Source organism: Bos indicus, chromosome 13 (genome assembly GCF_029378745.1).
Source record: "Bos indicus isolate NIAB-ARS_2022 breed Sahiwal x Tharparkar chromosome 13, NIAB-ARS_B.indTharparkar_mat_pri_1.0, whole genome shotgun sequence".
In the NCBI taxonomy this organism is placed as follows: Eukaryota; Metazoa; Chordata; class Mammalia; order Artiodactyla; family Bovidae; genus Bos; species Bos indicus.
Window position 1 is genome coordinate 64,629,185 of NC_091772.1, and position 22,243 is coordinate 64,651,427.

Below are 22,243 nucleotides of genomic sequence, written 5' to 3' on the forward strand. Positions count from 1 at the left end.
AGGAGTTGGTGATGGACAGGGAGGCCCGGCGTGCTGCAATTCATGGGGTCGCTAAGAGTCGGACACGACTGAGCGACTGAACTAAACTGAACTGAACTGAAGGTACTCTATGCACTCTTGATACCTATTATGGCCTAAGGATAAGAAACCTGTGTTGAGAAAGGAACTTATCCACTAGAGGTACATCTTCAGTTGGTCCCTGCTTAAACTCATGAGCCAATTCCAAAATAGAATTGCTCTGCCTTCTAAGAATTTAGCCTTCCCTCCCCTAATAACTAAGTATCCATTCCAACTGCTCAGGACATTTACAAAACATTCAAAAGAACGATTGATACTGGAAAACAAACATGTATTCTTATTTTAAAGGCTCTGAGCCCAGGGGACTGCTCTGTATTTACACTCAACCATTCATATTATTGGCCACAAAAAACTATATCTTTAAAGTGGTCCTTGCCTTTTAAACAATACCTTTGGCAGTGAGCTTTAACTCTGACCTAGAGATATAGCAAACTTTTTTACCTCGTGGTAAAACAGAGGAGTTTGAATGAAGATTTTTGTGGGGGGAGGGAGGACATGGCAATGGAAATATAGAAGCCTGGAAGGAAATTTCCAGAAAAACTAAAGTATAAATAATTCTACTACCTTTTATAGACTCAAAACCTTTGCTGGTTTAGAGACATAAAGTACTTTGTGTATAAATTGTTTGTTTTTTTTTTTCCAATCAAATAATTCCACCAGAAGATTGAGAAAGCATAAACAAAGAAAAAGGAAAACTGAGAATGGAGATAATTTCTCATTTCTTTCTCTTCCCACATTTAAGACTAATGAGTAAATAAATATTCTCAGAATAAAAAGGATACTTCCCCACTCCACTTTTTCCAAAATTTATAATGGGCTTTCAGAACTGTCTTCTTTCATCAGAAGAAGGCATACATTCAGCCAAGGAGCAATGACTAGCACTTTGGAGAGTACAAAGAAGGATAAGTGTGATCCCACCCCCCAGGAATTCACCCAGAAGGTGGTCACGAATGACAGTGATGCAAAACAGAAGCAGTTAAGAGCCAGAAGAAGGGTATGTTGTTGTTCAGTCGTGTCCGACTCTTTGCAACACCATGGGCTGCAGCACTCCAAGCTTCCCTATCCTTCACCATCTCCCAGAGTCTGCTCAAACCCATGTCCATTGAGTCGGTGATGCCATCCAACCATCTCGTCCTCAGTCGCTCCCTTCTCTTCCTGCCCTCAACCTTTCCCAGCATCAGGGTCTTTTCCAATGAAGGGTATAGGTAAATCAAAAAGGTACTTACAGCTAGGGGAAACCATGATTGGCTTCCAATTTGAAGTAAGGGGGAGGGATGTGGAGGAATTGAGGCTGGCATGTTAGGGCAATCTAGTATACTCATACGGCGTGAACAAAGACAAAACACAGGAAGGGCAAGACATTCAGCTTGGCTGCAGTGAAAAGGATGTGCGGCAACGACGGAATGCGATGTTCACTGCGTGCTTACTGTGTGCCAGGCACACGTGCTAGAGGTTTCTCATATTTAAGGCTCAAGAAGAGCTAGGGGAAATGAGTTTGGAAAGGTAGTCTGGAGTATGATCACAGAGGACCTTGCAAAGCAAAATGCTGGTTCTGAAAAGCAAAGTAGAATTTTACAAAGGAGTCCAGTTCAGCCCACAGCTCCTCTACCTCCTTCTAGGCCCTCTACACCATCCCCCATCAAGCAGCTCTGCTAGAGCGAGGAGCAGGAGAGTGTGGTCACAGGAGGTTCATCCTGATCCCAGAAGGCTGCTAGCAAGAAATCACCTGAGGCAACTGTCCTCAGCAAGTTTTCTTGTCCTCAGCAAGAAATGTTGCTGAGGCAACTGTCATGCCAGGGACCACTGATAGAGATAAATGTGCAACTAGTTAACTAAAGCCCATCCCCACCCCCTCCACCTTGTCTCCACAGTTTGGAAAGCTTAAACCTGCTCATTGTAAGCCACAAGGTGGAGATGTCTGGCAGGGCAGAACTGAGAGGAAGTCGTTTAGCCAGCCTAAGGTTACCATTAACACTTTGAGCCACTGCCTTGAGCTAATTTTTATGTTTGTTTTTTAAGTTTGGTTGAAATGTCACAAATGGAAAAATTAAGTAAAGCGCCCCTGGTTAGCCACAAGACTGGACACACCTGGCTGCAAACCCAGCAAAAGAAACTTACTTCATTAGTAGGAGAGGCAGAAAGTGAAATTTACATCTGAAATCTGCCTGCACCAGGAGAAAGCGCTGAGGCCAAAGGCGCTGTCTGTTTTTACAGCTGTGTCAAGTCTTAGCTCTCTACTCTTACCAACACTCAGGAGTGAGGCAAGGGCCCAAGGAAAAATGGTCTCCAACCTCTTCAGCTGCAACTCAGCTCACAAAGGTTTTTAAGAACCAGTTAATGAAATAAAACAAGACCAGATGAGGTGATATAATGAACTTTATTTCCACAGCTAATTTATATGTTTAAATCCCAAATAATGTTTTTTTAAAAGTGAGACCTCTCTACATTATTGATGTGATTTTTGTAACCTCAAATTTAACACTTGCTTTTTATATACCAGCTTCACTGATGATATATGAGGCTGCCTTATTTTTCACAATAGTTGGGCTCCTGAACAGCTGGTAAAAAGCAAATTTTTGGAAAGTGAAAATTTTCCCACCAAATGAGACTGGAACTCTAATTCAAAGGATTTCTTGACCCAGATTTCTAATGTGTCATTAATTCACATTCTCAATCTTCCTTACACCAGTCCACTCAAGTAATGTAATGGCTCTAAGAATTCTTTGGCAGAAGAAAAATCACCACTACATTGATCAGTCTTATAAATTTTACTTTTTAGATGAGTTTTCTTAAAGATGCCAAATAACACAGAAGTAGATTTGCAAATTACCACCTTCACATCATAGACTTTCAAAGCTTGGAAAAGAAACTTGGAAATCATGTAACCACCCGCCCCCCCCAAGTGTTTTTTTTTTTTTAAACCAAGAAACTGAAGTAAGGGAGGAGAAAAGATTTGCCAGCCAGGGTCAGAACCAGGCCAGACTGGCTGCTTCTGCCTACTACTTTTCTCCAGCCACATGCCATTCTTGTCCAGCCTAATCTTCCCATTTCTTTAGGCTGTACACATACCAAAGACTGAGGTCCCCTCTACACACACACAATCACACTCACAACTCAGAATTGGCTAACATATAATTGTCTTGCCTGTATAAAGGGTGTCTATTTATAGCATGACATTGGAAAGGGAGGAGCGAATCAGTTATAATGGAAATATAAGAATAGTAATTCCCCAACTCTTTCAAGTCTCCATTATTTTTAAATCATCGTCTTTTATACTCTTTGTAAGTAAACCGGAGCTTGGCATTTCTCTCATGAAGACAAATTTAACAGTCTACACTTGGGGAGCATTATGGATCATCTAAAACCCTGCTATTCAAAGTGTGCTTGCTCCTTCCCCATCCTGCCCTACCAGTGCTACTGCCATCACCTTGAAGAGTTTAGAAATGCAGAGAGACTCTCTGGCCTCACCCCCAACCTACTGAATCAGAATCTATATTTTAACAGGATCCCCAGGTGAACTGCAGGTACACTCAAGTTTGAGAAATGCTGATCTAACACACTTCTCTCTAAGACAGCATAATATCTAGAACAATTCAGACAGAAAAATGGTTGGATAAAATGGGGTGGGGGGGAAGGAAAGGCTAATTCCTGCAGGACTGCATTGATAGACAACTGAACCAGAGACTAACGAACTAAGTATGATCTATCTGACAAATAAGTTGGCTTTAAAACAATTTCAGAATAAATTTCAATTTATTCATTCATTCAACAAGCATTTATTCAACCACTTTTCACTGTGTGAACAAAAAACTGTGGATAAGATAGGTTTCCTGCCTTTATAAAGCATACAGTCAAGTAGAAGGGATATATAAAGTAACATGGGAGAAGGTTCAAAGTGCTGAAAACTGCGATGGAGATAAATATATGTGTGTGTGCATGCATGCTTAGTTGTTCAGTCAGGCCTGACTCTTGTGACTCCTCTGTCCATGGGACTTTTCAGGCATTGCAGGTGGATTCTTAGCCCGCTAAGCCATCAGGGAAGCCCCATTTATATGCAGATCCAAAAAGAAATTCACTTGGGGGTGGAAGTGGGGTACAGTAAAAGGTTCCTGTGGTCTAGCAATCAGCAACCTACGGTTCATAAGGCTATTCAAGCCGGGGACAGCTATGGCCCACATGGTTCCAGTGGTTCAACTCCCAGAAGAGTTTAGACAACAGTGATAGGAAAACAGACTAACAGAACCACCGTGTAACTGCATGGCAGTCAGCACAGACTTTGGCTGGCCGGGGGGTATCACTGGTCATCATTAAAAGGGATGATTTGAGACCACCAGCACTACGGTATATCCACTGCGTACTGCCACAGAGTTGGCTGGTAAGTACCTGAAAGAATGTGGAACACTCAGCAGGATGAATAGCTTAAAGGCTGTTGATCCCACTCTGGGCAGCAGTAAGGCACGACAGGGAGAAACATGAAGCAAAGAGTACATTACAAAGACAGGGGAATACTGACTCCACTGGATGGATCATGATGACGATGATGACAGCAGCTGAAACTCTGAAAGAGACTATCATCTTTTTAGAATGACTGGAAATGCTGATGGTCTGTTTTCCCAGAGAAAGGCATATAAGTGTCAATGAAGCTATCTAAAGGTGAACCCATGTCTCCTGTGCTTTCTGTATACCTGGTTCCTTCAAAGACAAGAGAATCTGAAAATACCCTCAATCCAAATTCTCCAAAGGAAACCATCATTTCCACCATTTAGTTTCAAAGACTACAATTTTACACATAGGGTAAGCACATGATACCATTAGACAATAACATAGGAAGTGTGTGAAAATAATTACAGTAGATAAAAGTGAAAAAAGGGAGATCTCCCATTTAAATCCCATGCAGCATGCAAAGACCTCCAAGACACATTTAAAAAAAAAGAAAGTTGCAATTAAGTGCACAGAGAATGATACCATATATAATAAAATACATACACACAAAACCACAGAACTCTCCTCTGTAATGAAAGAAATCAGGTCACCCCACTGCATGACCCTGTCTAATGGTTTGGCTTTAGATGCTCCCAAGCTGTGAGGCAATGATACGGGAAAAACCAAAGAATTACAATCTATTAAAACATGGTATAGATACACAAAATATACAATATACACAAAGGAAGAGATTGGTACTTATATAATCTATTGTATTCTAATGTTTTGGTTCTGGCTTTCTATTGTCATCATATTCTATGTTATACATACACGATAGGTTCTCCTTTCTCAGGTTATTAAAGATACTAATGGACCTTTTCAGTATACACCTTGCCAAAGTATTACAGGTTGTCAGCGATCAAGGAGCTTGTTCCTGAGGACACTGCAGGCCCCCAGTCAGGATCTTTCTATTCAAACTAATTGTGAACTGAACAATGAACTGGTATCAGGTACAGTATCCTAAAACTGGATTATTATTTGATTTCATCTATTCACGAAATCCATCCCTCCTATCACCATGATTTACTTTTTAATAATGCCATCTCTGAACACAGGATGTCCTCACACTGACAAACCATGATAATGTGTGCAAACACAGAAAGTATCCAGAGCTTGTCAAAATCCATGGAGGCAAAAGTGAGTTGAGTTCAATTACCACTTGACATCAGAACTTCAACTCAAATTCTAGAACTTCAACTCAAGTCAGGCAATCGCTCAATGGAGTTTTCCAAGACCAGAATCTGACAGCAGTCACTTACCCCCATGATTCTGCCACGCTGCTCAACATCCTCCCACATAAAATGAACTATGATACGACACATGTATTTCCCACTCCGGCCTTCCTGCTTCATTCGGACTAGACACATCCTGGGTGGGAAGAAGACATAAAGAGTCACTGGCTGTTGGCATTTTTCATGTCACATGTTTCCACTGAAGGTCAGTTCATCTGAGAAATTTTATCGAAGGGCACAGAATCAAAATAATCAGAAGTGATTTTATAAGAAACCTTTTATTGAGTGATAACATGGATACTGAAAAGTACATGTATCTTAAGTATACAGCTTGATGAGTCTTTACATATATACCCATATAAGTACCACTCATGAAGACACAGATTATTACAGCACCTTGCATGACTCCCTCATACATGAAAAGGACCACTTTTAGCTGTTTAAAGGTAAGTCTTAATCCTTCATTTTACTGATGAAAACAGGAGTTCTAAATAAGGAAAGTGATTTTCCCAATACCATAGAGCAGTCTATAAAGGTGGGGATAGTATTTTGCTGGCCAGTATGAAGGCCACTAGCCACACATGGCTATTGAGCACTTTAAATAGGCTAGTTCAAACTGAGATATGGTATAAGTTTAAGATCTCAATGATTTAGTTCAAGAATATAAATATCTCAAAATTTTTTATATTGTTTACATGTTGAAATATTATCAGGTATACTGAGTTAAAGAAAACCCATTATTAAAAGTAGTTTCATTTTTTTCTTTTCACTTTTCAAAATGGAGCTACTAGAAACTTTTAAATTTGAGTGTGTGACCTGTATTTTATTTCTGTTGGACAGTACCTGTCTAGAAGATAGATCACAGAAAGTATTATGATTTCATCTGTATAATTATCAAATTGTTTCCCCATTTGAATGTACGTTCCATTGATGGCAAACACAAAGTCTTGGTTGGTTTTTTTTTAAAATCACTGTATATCTAAGGCTTAAGTATAGTATGCACACAATATATATTTGCTGAATAAATAAATGAATAAAACATCTCAGGGCCAAGTTTAGGGCTCCTTCCCCTATACCATATTGCCTCTAATCAGTCCAGAATGTTCTCTGCTTAATACCTTACATAAGAATAGAAGAAAGAAAGCGTCAGTCGTTCAGTCATGGCCAACTCTTTCTGACCCCATGGACTGTGGCCCACCAGGCTCTACCTGGATTCTCCAGGCAAGAATACTACAGTGGGTTGCTATGCCCCTCTCCAATGGAACTTCCTGACCCAGGGATCGAACCTGGGTCTCCCACATTGCAGGCAGATTCTTTACTGTTTGAGATGCCAGGGAAGCCCCAAGAATGTAAGAATTATGTTTTATTAATTAATAAATGTAATACTATATTTATCATATATAAGAATATAAGCAGGGTCACTAATTTTCCAAGCTAGTTCCTAATCTCACTCTTATGACCATACATAGTTCTATTATCTCTTGTTAAACAGTTACTAAGCAGCTACAATAAGACTACTCACCTAAAAGACAATTTCTATTACAATTATGGAGTATTTGATCTAAACTGACAATCCTATCTCCATACACAATTAATGCCCATTTAAACCTACTAGCAATAGTATGGTCCAATGGAATGATTCCATCCTGGCCTGCCTCAACATCTCCATGAATGACTAAGATGGAGAAGAGAAAACAAACTTATCAAATTCGTAGACTGCAAGAAGTGGGGCAGGAAGACAAATATGTCAGATGACCTAACCATGAACTAAAAATACTTCATAGACTCTTTCAATGGGTTGACTCTAATAGGGACACATCTAAGACCCTGCACTTGGGCCTAAAAGAACAGCTGTAGGGTACAGGATAGGTGTGCCACTCCTGTCTGGGTGTGAGAAAGCCTCACAGGCTTATGATGACAGTATACATTCAAGGGAAGTCAAGAGGATAAGGCTGCCCGCCGCAATTAATGTGATTTTTAGATACAGTAATGCAAATATAATATCTTCATGTACAAAGTGAGATTTTTGTTCTGTTCAGCAGAGGTCAGACTCCACTTTTAGAATATGTCTACAGTTCTGAACATTATATTTTAAGAGACAAAAGGAAGCAAAGAAAGATCAGAAGATATTTCACCTGGAGAAAAACAGGACAGTTGCCTTAAATATTACAGAAAAGTGATTAGACTGTCCAAAAGGTAGAATGAGAACCCATGGGTGGGTCACAGAGGGAGAAAGAATTACTCAACATTGAATGCTGGAAGTAAAAACTTTCTAACAGGAGAGTTTCTGAAGATTCAAATAACAGAATGGATGACCTCAAAAAGCAGAGAATTCACAACTTGGCTATCTATCTGACAGAAGGCTGACTACATGATCTTTAAAGTCCCTTGTGACCTTGGGATTTGCTGATGCTGTGATTCTAAATTTATAACCTCAGAACTCTGTTAAGTGCCTAAAAAATAACATTTTGTGACAATAGAAACAGGTCATGGAAAAAGATGTGGCCACTTTATATGATATAGAGTATATTCCAAGGCAGAAACAAACCAGGGAAAGTTCAACAGTCCTTTTTTCATAAGATTTTTCTTAAAGTTAACCAAATCTCTCATGTCAGCCTCTCCACCTGAAAAGACGCTGTGCATTTTGATGCTTAAGTGTTGTCAGAGGCCAATTCATCAACAGCAATAGTGAGGTAATGGAATTCGTTTATATGAAAATTCTGTAGTTTTGTTAATACACCTGCCCTCTGAGGTTTAAAAGGCACAGATTTTCTCAGATCATAAACTTACTAAGTATATCAACACGGAGTGAAGTGTTTTTTGTTCCAGAGCAGTTTGTTCTATAGCCTTTACAGATAACAAGTCAAATGGTTATCTGGGTTGAAAAAGTAAAGCAAATTAAAGACACTTTCAAGATGCTGGCTGACATTTAATTCACTCAGTGAACATATGAGTTTCTACTCATTTAGTTTAGAAACTCATTTAGAAACTGAGTTTCTACTATGTGGAGATTAAAGTGATGGTTAACAAGAGCCCAGCTTCCAAGGACCAAGAGCTCTAAGAGAGAACTTAGTAAGTGTCCCAAAAGGAACACAATGTGCCATGGGCTGTGAGAGGATTACTTTTGGCTGAGTGGGGTCAGAGAAAACTTCATGGAAAATGAAACACTGCATATTCATTGCAGCACTGTTTACAATCACCAAGACATGGAAGCAACCTAAATGTCCATTGACAAAGGAATGGTTAAAGAAGATGTGGTATATATATATATATATATAATGGAAGATTACTCAATCATTAAAAAGAGTGAAATAATGCCATTTGCAGCAACATGGATGGACCTAGAGACTGTCTTACCAACTGAAGTCAGTCAGACAGAGGAAGAGAAACATTGTATGGCATTCCTTACATGTGGAATCTAAAAAAATGATACAAATGAGCTTACGAAACAGAGACTCACAGACTTAGAGAAGGAACTTATGGTTGCTGGGGGGAGAGATGGAGAGAAGGCATAGTTAGGGAGTATGGGATGGACATGTACACACTGCTATATTTAAAATGGATAACCAACAAGGACCTACAGTATAGTACATGGAACTCTGCTCAATGTTATGTGGCAGCCTGAATGGGAGGGGAGGCTGGGGGAGAATGGATACATGTATGGATACATGAACGGATATACATATGGCTGAGTCCCTTTGCTGTTCACCTGAAACTATCACAACACAGTTAATCAGCTATATCCCAATACAAAATAAAAAGTTAAAAAAAAAAAGAAAATGAAACTGCACCTGGGGCTTGGAAAGGTGAGCTGAAGTTGGACAGGTAAAAGATTAATAAGATCATTTCCAGCAGGCGGAACATTATGAGCAAAAACAGGGCCATGGAAAGCTCAGCACTTGTAAGGAAACAATACCTAAATTTTGTGGAAAGACAAGTATAGGAAACAGAAAAATATGCCAGAAAGGTCATGAAGGGCTTTGAAATGTCAGGCTAAACAGTCTGGGCTTTACCAAGTAGACAAAGGAGAGCCACTGAATGTTTTTCAGGAAGAAGGGGCATAGTTAAGATTAGCACCTTGGCTTTAAGAACAGATGAGTCTCTCAGAAGTTAACCCTTTCTTTCTTCCCAGTTGGAAACCCTTCCTTTCCAAGCCTGGAAAATGACAAGAATGTTTTCTTCAGGAGAACTATGGTATTCACAACAGCCCGATGTAGAAATTTCAGCCAAGTGTGTATACCTGCCTTTTGAGAGAAATGGAACAGCAAAGTTTGCTGCAACCTCCACCTAATTTTGCTGATAACTAAGAGTTTCAAAAAATATAGATTCAAGCATGGTAAATGGAAGAAGGGCAAATTCTAATTACTCCTAAAACACTGAACCTAATTAGTTCAGTAGACAATTGATGACAATTTGAAAACACTATCAAATATAAAGTTCTACAGTAAATTTCAGCGCACATAGTTACAAAAATAAAACAAGCAGTCTTCTCATCAACAGGAAGCGTGCTGAAGATAACCACGAGTTCTACTGGGAAAAGAAGATGCTAATCCACAGGGCTGTCCATTCATCCACCATCACCAAATTCAGCTAACTAAAGGTTCAACTTATTTTTGCCCTGAATTTGTGAATCAAATTCTCTAGATAGTTAAAGACAGAAAAGTTGTCTTGTTATGAAGAACTTTTGTGTTTGTCTCTTCAAGGAAAAAGCACAGTTGAAGGCTGGGGCCCACAACTTAGACAAGTCAGCTGCCTGGAAGGTCCAGACCAAGATGAAGGTCAATTCTTAGGACACTTAACCTTGAAGCTTACACATTCAATCTACTCCTTTCTTTGTTTAGTAACTGTTTTGAATAGATAATACATGCACATGTTAAAAACAAACAAACATAAGTTCTGTCCCAACCTACCTCTCCTAACCACCAAGTTCCTTCTTATGAAACCTTCCAGCTGTAATCTATACACACACAAGCTTATGTGTATATGTACTCTTTTTACATAAATAGTAGCTTCCCCCTTTTCTCTCCATTTTCCATAGTGATAGCGTTCTCTACAAACTTTTCTTATACTGAAAAAACAATCTGTTACAGAAGGATAGAGGTGAAGATATCTCAACTCCAACTCTATGTTTCATCCACAGACACTACAGTTATCCCAATGAAACTCATTAGGATAATAGTACCGTGGTCATTTACTCAGCAATTGTCAGGCTAACATCTGATCTAGGCTGAATTCAGTTTATCTGGCAACTTTTTCCTATTCTAATATGACTAAGAAATAGGAAGAAAGCAAAAAAAAAAAAATCCTTTAACGGCAAAAATGGACAAATGCTATATAATTAACAGCTAACACAAGCATATGCCACACACTGTGCTAAGTGATTCAGATACATTATTTCATTTAATCCTTGTAACAACTGTAATAAGAGACTGGTATTCTTCTGTCCCCACTTAATAGCTGAGGAAACTGAGGCTTAGAGAAAAGTAACTTGCCCAGAGTTACAAAACTAATTAAGTGTCAAAACTAAGATCTGAACCCTGATTATCTAATCCCAGAGTTACACTGTTTTTCTGCCTCTTTAATGATTACAACAAACCTTCCAGAATCCATTTCCTCTGTTTTTCATTTAATCCTCACAAGGGCAATAATTTAAGTTTCAAAACTAGCATCATATTAGAAATAAAACACCAGAAGGGGAAAGACTGGCTAATCCGAGGCAAATATACCTACAACAGTAAACAGGAACTCCTGGCAGCCTAAAAGAACCTAAAAATGTATTTAGAACAAACACAACAGCAGTTCAACAAGGAAGGTATAGCTACCCAGTGCAAGTTAAAAGAGAGCCTAGCAAAACACAGTTACAGAACCTCCTGAATGATTAAAGAGGTTAAAGTATGTTGGAAGGTAAGAAGAAAATAAGTAAAATGAGTTCAAAATGGTAAACAAGAACAAAAAGAGATGTGATGGTCACGGTACCCACTACCAAACAAAGCCAACACATGTCATAGGCTCCGTCTGTACAACAGTAATGTTCGAGTCATTAAGTCAACTATTCCACAATTGAGAACAGTAGGTTTAAATAAAAGATCAGGACAGCTTTACTTCAATTTATATCATGGATGCATTTCTCATAATAAAGCTTAAATGTTGAGAGGTCAAATTACATTTTGCTTCTGATTAAACATCATAATTTCAGAGCCGTTCTGGAGGAGGAGGGGGAGGGGAGACTTCAATGCTAAAACATAGTAAAAATTGCCTTTAGAATGCAATAGACACTTTAAAAAGTGACAGTATTCTGTTCAAACCTAAAACTGCCCTAAAAAATAGTCTTTTAAAAAAATTCTTTTAAAAAATTCTTTTTAAAAAGAAACAATCTCGTAATCTTTATATTCCTGTGTTAAATAATTTAACCATTCATTCAACAAGTATTTACAAAGTACCTAACTCTGAGTAAAGACTTAATCTATGCGTAAACTACTCTCTGTTTAGAAGCAATTCCAGTTGCCCCTCCCAAGTTTGATGATGTTCTTAAACCCACAATTTATTATTGAGGTTTTAAGCTTCACAGTACTATCCTTGTCTCTCAGTGATTCCAGTGCCTCATAAATAATACTGATCTCTTTTACATATAAGGAAAGCAAATAACCCAGCTAACAAAGTAAAGGAAAAAAAAGAGTGTTCAAGCCCTAGTCTGATGGTTCTCTAGTATCTCTAAAAGATGGGTTGTTGTTGTTTGTTCACTAAGTCAAAAAGACGGGGTGGTGGGGTGGACCTCACTCACTAGTGAGTCTCAAAATATAAAGAGCTAAGACGTAAATTTTGCCTTATGGCAAATAGTAATGATGATTATTACCATTTATTAAGTCCTCTGAGACTTGTCACTGTAAGATACCTTTGCATTCACTGTCTTACAATGTACCTAGTATAACTGGCCATCTACCTAGTATAACTGTCCCCATCTCACAGGAAAGAAAACTGACGCTCTGAGGAGGTGAAACTTAAGGGTGCTCAGTGGAGGAGAGGGGAGCTGGAGTGAGGCCTGAGCTCTCTGTCACTCCCTCCAGCCACAGTGCCTCCCAGGGCAGCGTCAGGGCTGACTGCTCCCCTAGCCTGTGACAGCACAGCTCCAAGGGCCCCTTCCTGCTAGATGAGACCCAGAGGAAGACAACAGCACTGCCTGGAGAGTTCAAAGGAAGGAGGGTTTCCTCGCCACACTTTCCTCCTCTCTGCCTAATCTGGGAGGGAAGAATTCTTGTTATTTCTGACGCTGACCTCCTGCCATGTCCTGGCGGCTCCAGCATCCTGTCTTGCTTGCTCTCTTTGGGCCTCCTGACAATGCCAGTTGTGTTTTGGCCTTGTTTCTCCCTCATGGTAGTTTATAAGCTGCTCAAAGAGGATCTGATTTTGAATTCAATGAAGATTAGTGGGCACTTGGGCGGGTTTGTCACTCTGGCTGCTAGGAAGGAATCCCAAAGGGACTTTCACGTAGCCTGTCTCCCCGACTCCACCATCAGTCGAGGCCAAGAAAACAGGGCTTACATGGCCACACTCAAGCCTCCGCAGCGTGCTAATGAATGAGTTTATTTATTAGTGAGCTGGCACACTGACCCCTTCCTGGGGCTGTATGCATGGCTATCTCCACCTGGTTTCCTAAACTCCCTCCCCACCAAGCCTATCCTTTATGTGGGGAGCACAGGGGCCAGACGACAGTCTGTGGGCAGACAGACAAGTGGGGCGAGGCATTTCCTGAAGCCATCTCACCTGACAGAGAACCTCCTCCAAGAGCTACACCTGGCCTGCGGCCTGCCTGTCAGATCCACTGTAAAGAACAAGCTCCTGGGTAGCAGGTACCAATGTGCGGAGGTTATGCAATGTTGGTAAAATGATGCTGCCTAGGCCTTTCCTTTGGGCAAAAAGCTACATGTGTGGGTGTTTGAACAGAGCGACTCTGGCTGGGGGAGACAGAGAGAGGATGTGCACATGGCCAGGGCTCACCATATATAGCAGGTCTGGAGCTGCTGGAATCCAGCATGAGCTCGAAAGCCCTACAGCTACATCAAAACTGCTGTGGTGGTTTTAAAGAGCCCTCTTGCAAAGGCCGGGAGTGCCTGCCAGGGCAGTTCTCTGGCTGGACTGAGACGAACTAGTCTGTTTTCCAACCCGTTCCACCTCCACACTTTACTTCTTTCTCTTCTTTCCCAGAGGCTTCTTCCCTTAGGCTTATAAAAATTTTCCAGTATTCCCCCATCTTAAAATAAAAAACAAATAACAAAATGCTTCCCCTCTTCATCCTGCTTTCTCCCTCTAGTGACCATCCTCATTTCTTTCTCACTCGGAACATCTTACAATTAATTTTTCCTCTCCTAATAATTTCTCAAAACTCCATGTCCTTCAGGTCTAGACCCCAGAAGGCTCCTTGACTATTCCAGGCTGCCCCATGGCCCCAAGCTCCCATAAGATCGGTGTGTCTATCAACAAACAGATCCTATCAAACACAGCACCTGGCACCCTATACAATTCCCAGGTTTACTTGTTGCCACTCCCAGGACACAGAGCGTGAGTGCTAAGAAACACAGTTTCAGAGAGTTGGTGGTCAGTGATGTGCAGCTCAAATTCAGGACAAGAGACTCCCATCCCATGACTACCAAAAGGGGACACGCAGACAGGAAGCATAGTGTTGCACAAAGAGCAATTCACACAGTCAGTTTTGGATTTGAGTCTCAAATCTTCCATTACTGATAAAGAAGCCTGTGACAAATCCTTTAAAATGGCCAGAATCATCTCCCCATTTGTAAAAAGAGGAAGCTGGATTAGATCTGTGGTTTTTAAACTGTGCTCTGAGTTTCTATGGAACTACATAAGAGTCCCCTACCACTGGGCATGTGGCGAACACCTGAAGTGAGCAGACCGGTCCTTTTATCTATTCACACACTGTGGATGAGCATAAAACCTCATCTGTGAAAAGGGCTCTCCTGGTAAGATGACTAAAAACAATGAGGCCCTTCTGCCTGCAATGGCTTTTCATTCACTCTTTGACTTGCTAACTTCCACTCCTCATTCAGGTGTCAGTTTAAATGCCATCTCTTCAACAAAGCCCTCCCTGAGTGACCCACCCACCTCCAACTAAATTCTGGACCCCGCTTCTTCCACAGAGCCCTGTCGCTGACTCCCACAGCATCCATCCCAGTTCTATTTTATTAATGATTTGTTTAACGTGTCTCTCCCGCACCCTTAGCCCCATGAGGGCAGGGAACAAATCTGCTGCATATAGTAGGTTCAATCAGAAAATAAATGCTGTAATTTTACGGATTTATGTTTAAGAACAAGCAGGTATTGGGACTTCCCTCGTGGTCCAGTGGTTAAGACTCTGCGCTTCCAATGCAGGGAGTATAATAGGTACAAGCCTTGGCTAAGGAACTATCACACATGTCATGTAGTCAAAAAAATAAATAAAATTAAAATAAATAATAAAAGAATAGTTTTAAAAAACTTATTTGATATAAGCAAATACTTATATCAGTTATTAATAGTATTAGTCAAGTCACTCAGTCGTGTCCAACTCTGGGACCCTAGAATTCTCTAGGCCAGAATACTGGAGTGGGTAGCCTTTCCCTTCTCCAGGGGATCTTCCCAACCCAGGGATCAAACCCAGGTTTCCTGCACTGCAGGCAGATTCTTTACCCACTGAGCCACAAAGGAAGCCAAAGAATACTGGAGTGGGTAGCCTATCCCTTCTCCAGCGCATTTTCCGAACCCAGGAATTGAACCCAGGTCTCTCCTGCACTGAAGGTGGATTCTTTACCAACTGAGCTATTGGGGAAACCCCTATAAATAATATTAATTAATATTAAATATTACTAGTACTAATTAGTAATAATTATTTAATTAGCTACTTTGATAGTTTCAGTTACCACTGAGGAAAGGAACTTAACACTCTGAGTTAGTCAGATCCATATTTGAATTTCCTCTCTACCATGTACTAATTAGTTCTATGGGCAAGCTCTCTGACTTTTCTGTCTCTGAGCCCTCATATGTAATAGGAATAAAGTAGTTATAAAAATTTGTGAGATAATATATGTAAATAAATTTTAAAATAATACTGTAAAGGACCTAATAGTTACTATATCTATGATATACCTGACTTTGATAATTTTAAAAAATACAATCTGTATTTTCCTCTCCACCCCACCTCCATCCTAGGCATATTCTAATTTTATTTGTTTCACTTCTTTTTTTGTTTTGGCTTGCAGGATCTTAGTTCCCTGACCAGGGATTGAACTGGGGCCCCCTGCAGTGGAAGGTTGGAGTCCTAACCATTGAACCATCAGAGAATTCCCCATTTCCTTTTCTAAAAGAAACTTCTGTATCTATGGAGTACTAGTACTCCATAGTACTAGTACTATGTACTAGTACTAGTAGTACATGACAAATGTTAAAATCAGGGTCTCTACAAATCTATTAATACTTTGAACACTAAGATGAATTCCATCTATATACATCTAACCACCCAGGGAAACTTATGTAGGAGCAGAGCTTTGTCTCTCTCATATGACCAACAGGCAGTGGCCAGGACCCTTCCAATTGCCATAGGAGCCAAGAGAGATTTCGGGCCATAGATTATTTAATCAACATTTATCAATGTGAACTCAAGTAAGATATGGGACTGAGGGAAAAAAGTATCTCATTTTTCCAAAAGAATAATAAAAATAATTATTGCTCTCAATAAATTCACCATCCACGAAGAAGATAGATAATATATGATAAAATTAAAAAATGTCATGTGCTAAGTGCTATAATAGAGGTGTCCAAAAGACTAAGGGAACTCAGAAGAGGAACTAACTCTGCCTTTGAAGGGAAGGGAAGGCTTCAAAGAAGAGATGATATCTGAGTTGGCTATTGAATGAAAAACAGGAGTTTGTCAGGTGGAGAGGAAGGAGAAGGGCTTTCTAGGCAGAGGTTTGTGCAGAAGACTTGATATTTCTATCATACATAAACATTTCTATTTATTTTTTCCTGCAGGGGAGGGAGTGTGGTGGTAGTGGTACCTAGAATGGCACCAGGTTGAGTGTGGTAAAGGTAGCATATTTGGTGGAATATGAATGCCATGCTAGGAAACACACTGTATCCTGAGAACAACAGAAAATACTAAGGAGGGTGCGTGTGTGTGTGTGTGTGTGTGTGTGTGTGTGTGTATGAGAATTCAATCTGTGTTGAGAAGATCTATGGCACAGGAAGAGGGAAGTTGAAGTCCAAATACCTGTTGCTTGTAATTCAGTGAAATCAATTAGTGGATGATATCTTACATTTCTGTTTTAAATGAATTCAAATGAAATAGAAAATATCAGAGATTATTTCATACTGTAAGGATAAGTTCTATAAAATTTTTGCATCATATATCTGTTTGTTCTGGACGACAAGGTAAAATACATTTGTTACTATGGGTCATGGTCAAAAGAGGTTGAGATGAGTGACTGGTGCCTGACGAGATAAAGGGAATGAGGGAAAAGCTGGCCTTCCAGGTTTCTGGTGTGGGTACCTGAATGGATCTCAACACCACTGCCCCAGACAGGGAACAGAGGAGGAATCCTGTTTTCATCAGGTCCATGTGGAGATGCTAGAAAGCCCCCACAGCAACCTCTATCAGCATTTTTTCAGCAGCTGTAGTGAATACTAACCTTGTTCAGCAAAGACAAAGGACACATAGCCACCACAGCTGCACGTTCACAAGAAAACACAACTGATAAGGGCCGTCTGGGAACTGAAGGGTTCCCAGCCCTAATCCCAATACACACAAAAATTGGGGACCTAGAGAAAGCAGCGGAGAAGGCGATGGCACCCCACTCCAGTACTCTTGCCTGGCAAATCCCACGGACAGAGGAGCCTGGTAGGCTGCAGTCCATGGGGTTGCTAGGAGTTGGACACAACTGAGCGACTTCACTTTTACTTTTCCCTTTCATGCATTGGAGAAGGAAATGGCAACCCACTCCAGTATTCTTGCCTGGAGGATCCCAAGAGAAGGCGGAGCCTGGTGGGCTGCCGTCTATGGGATTGCACAGTCGGACACGACTAAAGCGACTTAGCATAGCATAGCATAGCACAGAGAAAGCAGAATGGATAAGGAGGACATCAACACCTCCTCTGGGGAACTAACAGGCTATGAGAAATCCTGTCCCTATTCTGAGATCCAACAGGGCATCATCACCCTGGGGTACTTAAGCGAGAGTATTCTTGTGTTTGGGGGGGCTTTTTCGGAAGTGGGGAATTCTTTCTGTTTTTATGACTGCTTTCTAAGCCTCCCCACTTCTTTCTCCCTCATAGTACCACTCACAGGAGGCATTTGAACCCCACCCACTCGTGGCAAGTCCACTGAGCCTGGTAATGTTGGACTTGGTGAGCCCTTAGTTAACCTCCTAGAGTTTCAAGCTAGGAGAACAGGACTAGAAGAACACAGCTTTCCCCCAGTCCTGGGGTGAATCCCTTACTTCCTCTAAGAACCCTAACCCCTAGAAGAGAGTTTCCCTAACTCTTCTTGGAGGATCATGGCACACTGGATCCTAAACTACTCTTCTGCTGACCCTTTTCCACTACGTTCCTAGATGCTACAGACAACGTGGCTGCCCTCAAATACTCCACGTTCTTGTACACGTTCTATGTCTTGCCCCTAATACTCCCGCAACTTCGAGTGCCTTCCTTTCTATGACAGAAATGCTACTCACCCTTCATGGTACATCTCATATGTCACCTCTACCACACAGCAACTCTTTATCCAATACCCTCCCCATCCACTAAAGTTGGACTCAGTCACACCTTCGTGTCCTTTCGCAGTACCTGTGTGTGCCTTGGGCACAGCACTTCTTTCACTGTCATCCATTACAGGCAATTGTACTGGGTCTACTTTCCACTCAACTAAGTTTCTTGAAGGTGCACACCATGTCACATCCTTCTCTCCAGTGCCTGCCAGTCCTTAACACAGAGTCTGCTGATTCAAACTGAAAAGCTACTGATTCATCTCACCAATGCTGCAGACCATGAGAACCAAGGACGAAGGATGGAAGAGAGGCCAAGTGTAGACAAGCCTCCCTCCCTCTACTTACCTGGCGATGGTACTCCCCACGCCTCTGAGAAATTAAGCCAATCTCAGCAAGGGGGACTCAGCAGGCACATTTGGAAATCATGGCCAACTTGAAAGAACTACAAGTAGTTTACAAGGTTGCCCCAGCTGCTATTAGTCAGGTACTGACCTTGGGATGTGGTCACAAGGATTATATTTTTCATTTTGCCATCCACTCCCTCTAACATGCTGATACCTCTGGCTATTGGGCAAGAAAGAGTCTTTCATACTGGCTTTGAATATTATCTTTGAGCTCCTCTGGGAACAGCCTAGCCTCCTCTCAACCCTTCCACCTTTGCAGTGGGTAATTCCCCAGGGCCACCTCTGCAGTGCCCTCCTTTTGAAAAAGTAGTTTTCCTCTCAGTACATCTAGCTTCCCCGCCGAACTTCTCCTAACCTTCACCACTCAGACCGAAGGTAGTTTGCCTTTGCAGCTACCTGACTAAGACACAGCACATTTCAAAAGCCAGGTAAGGGTTTTGAGAGTTGCTGCCTCCTCTGTGATCCCACAGGCACTACTTACTCAGATTTATTATAGAACTTGGCCATTCCGATTTATAACCAACTATTACGCATGTCTTATCTCCCTCACTAGACTGGGAGCTTCCTGACATAGCTTATTGACTGCCCAGGACACAGTGTACACTCAATAAACTACCGGTTTAGGAAAAAACAACATAAACTGCCACCTTAGACCCCTGAGCCAATCTCACTGACTATGCGAGTTCAGAAGAAATATTTCAGAGGTGATCAAAACCAAAAAGTCTTTATATAGCAGTCAGTCCTGTGATGCAAAGCTCAGCCTCAAACAAGGGTCCTTTTGACAAGGCAACCATTCCCCACGTTCCTCAGATGCTCACTATGGTCAAAGTAGTAAACTTAGTTCTCCAGAATTTACTTTCCCAAGATCTGGCAGTTCAATAAATACATTCCCCAGCCCCCACTTCCAACGCCTCTCCTATATCCTTCTGACCTTTAATACTGTGTAACATTAGATGAAAAATTGATTTTTTTTGGCTACGTAATTTGCAGCTGAAGAAAAAATATACTGTTTAAGGTGTTAAATATTTTTACATGCAACAAACCTGGCATGAATCTAACCTGTATGCACATTTTAGAGGTACAGGCGTAAATGTCAGTGCTATAATTTGTTATAGGTTTCTGATGACCAGCAATGAAAATGACCACGGATGCTCACAATTCAAACCACTTTTACGTAAATGTGAACTTTCCTAAAACAGCCAAGGGAAAGAACTTTCCACCCAAGCCCATAGGGTCTCTTAGAGATACTGATAGCATTGTTCACTGGATTAGGTGTTCTTTGAGAAACTCCTACAAATATTAGTTTCTTTCTGGGACTATGCTTTGACCTTTAATAAAAAATGTGCCATAAGACACCAGTTTTTAAAATGAAAGGAACAGTTTTTAATGCCTGAACAACTGCCATTTCATATAATCAGCTCTACTGAAGGCTATACCTTAACAAGTCAGCAGTGTTAAAAATATATATATAGTGACTTCACTTAAATTTCTCACTTACCAGACATGAAGCAGAGTTATAAGAAACCATGAATTGAATGTATCAGGCATCTGACACCCTAGAAAATAATAATGAAGTATAAATATGTGAGGGTTTAGAAGAGGAATATGGATTCTATTTGAAATATTGGTAGGGATTTGTTCAATCAAAATATACGGCAGTCACAGCGCTCTCTGAGAGAAGGCCAATGGAACCACAAGGCAAGCCTACGGGTTGAAAGAACATTGAATGCAGTCAGACAACTAGGCCTCCAGTTTCAGCCCCATCACCACCCTGCTGTGTGGCCTTTGGAAAATCACTTCTCTGGGCCTCAGTTTTCTCACTTTGTGTCGTGTGGCCTGGACAATCTGTAATTCCTTCTAACTTCCACATGAGTCAATGTTATTTTCCCTTCCTGGTCTCCAATTCTTTTGGAAAGCTAGGCAGACACCACTTGCTACCCCCACTTAAGTATAGGCTTTTTTTTTTTTAACGTATTTTTTAAAAAAACGTGTTAATTTATTTGGCTTCCTTGCATCATAGGTGCAGCACATGGGATCTCCCTTCCATCATTCAGTATCTTTCATTGTGGCACGCAGGCTCTCTAGCTGTGTGAGGGCTCAACAGTTGCAGTACGTGGGCTTAGTTAAGCACCTCAGCATGTGGGATCTTCATTCCCCAACCAGGGTTCAAACCCACATCCCCTGCACTGCAAGGTGGATTCTTAACCACTGGACCACTAGGAAGTCCTATGTATAAGGTTTTTTTTTTACTTGAGCTCTGCCAAGAAATTAAGTTCTTCTTGTATCCTTTTCCTGTTTTATTTCTTTAAGGTAACCTAATGTGCTACAAACATGAGTATGCTAAATGATGCAACCAAAATAAATGACTGGGAGAAAGAGGGACAGCTCTAGGGAACTGCAGTTGAATAGAAAGCAGATGATATCTAACAAAACACTGTCACCACCCCCAAGAATGATAACCCAGGCAGGACTTCTCCTTGGTTTAAGATACCAAATATCAGGTCAGTGCTTAGATATCCAAGCCTCTCAATTCTCGGATCCTTAAGAAATGCCTCTGGCTTGGTAAAGGGTCCCCCACTGAATATGCCCTCCTTATTACATGACAGGGAGAAATGGTGGAGCAAGAAAACAAAAAGAGAATCAGTGGGAATCTGATTCTGTCCCTTGGATTAATGACTCAAGAAAGAAATTAGTATCTTCTGCTCTTCAGCAAACAATGAAGTATACTATGAACTAAATGATCACAAACAGGGGCCACTAAGATAGAAAACACAGAGCAGGACCCTTGCTCTGTTAGTGAGGCACACTAACAACATCAAGAATAATAAAGAGCTATAATTCATTTTGGGCTTACTATGTATGTGCCAGACTCAATGAAAGGTACATGCATTAGCTCAATGAACCCTTCCAACATTCCTATGAGGTAGGTATTGATATTATCCCCATTTGACAGGTGAGAAAACTGACAGAGAGATCATGACAACTGCCCAAGGTCACACAGCTGTGAAATCAGACATCTGGGATCAAATTTAGATCTGCTTAATTCCATATACTATGGCCTAATCACTAACGGCCTAATATTAGGATCAGAAACTAACATTCACTAAAGGTTCAAACTTCCTGCCAAGTCCACTGTTAGTCATGTCAGTATATTATCTCACTTAATCCTCACTTTAACCCTGAAGGAAGGCATTAGAAGCCTCATTCTCGAGATGAGGAAACGGGCTCCAAAGAGCTAAGGAACTTGTGGGCAGCCACAATATTAACAAGCTAGTGGCTAGGATAGCGTTTAAGTCCA

The 22,243-nt window shown here is 40.9% G+C and overlaps 1 protein-coding gene across 2 annotated transcripts in view; it reads right to left on the reverse strand.

Annotated features, from left to right (window-relative positions):
- The window catches only part of UQCC1 (ubiquinol-cytochrome c reductase complex assembly factor 1), a 94,755-nt gene that overhangs the window by 36,036 nt on the left and 36,476 nt on the right, over nucleotides 1–22,243 (reverse strand). For both annotated transcript variants that reach the window (XM_070801564.1, XM_019972314.2), the window contains 2 exons: nucleotides 20,444–20,501; nucleotides 5,820–5,928 (listed from right to left, as the gene is read on the reverse strand). In XM_070801564.1, the coding sequence (XP_070657665.1) occupies nucleotides 5,820–5,928; nucleotides 20,444–20,501 (167 nt within the window). The remainder of the gene's footprint in view (nucleotides 1–5,819; nucleotides 5,929–20,443; nucleotides 20,502–22,243) is intronic.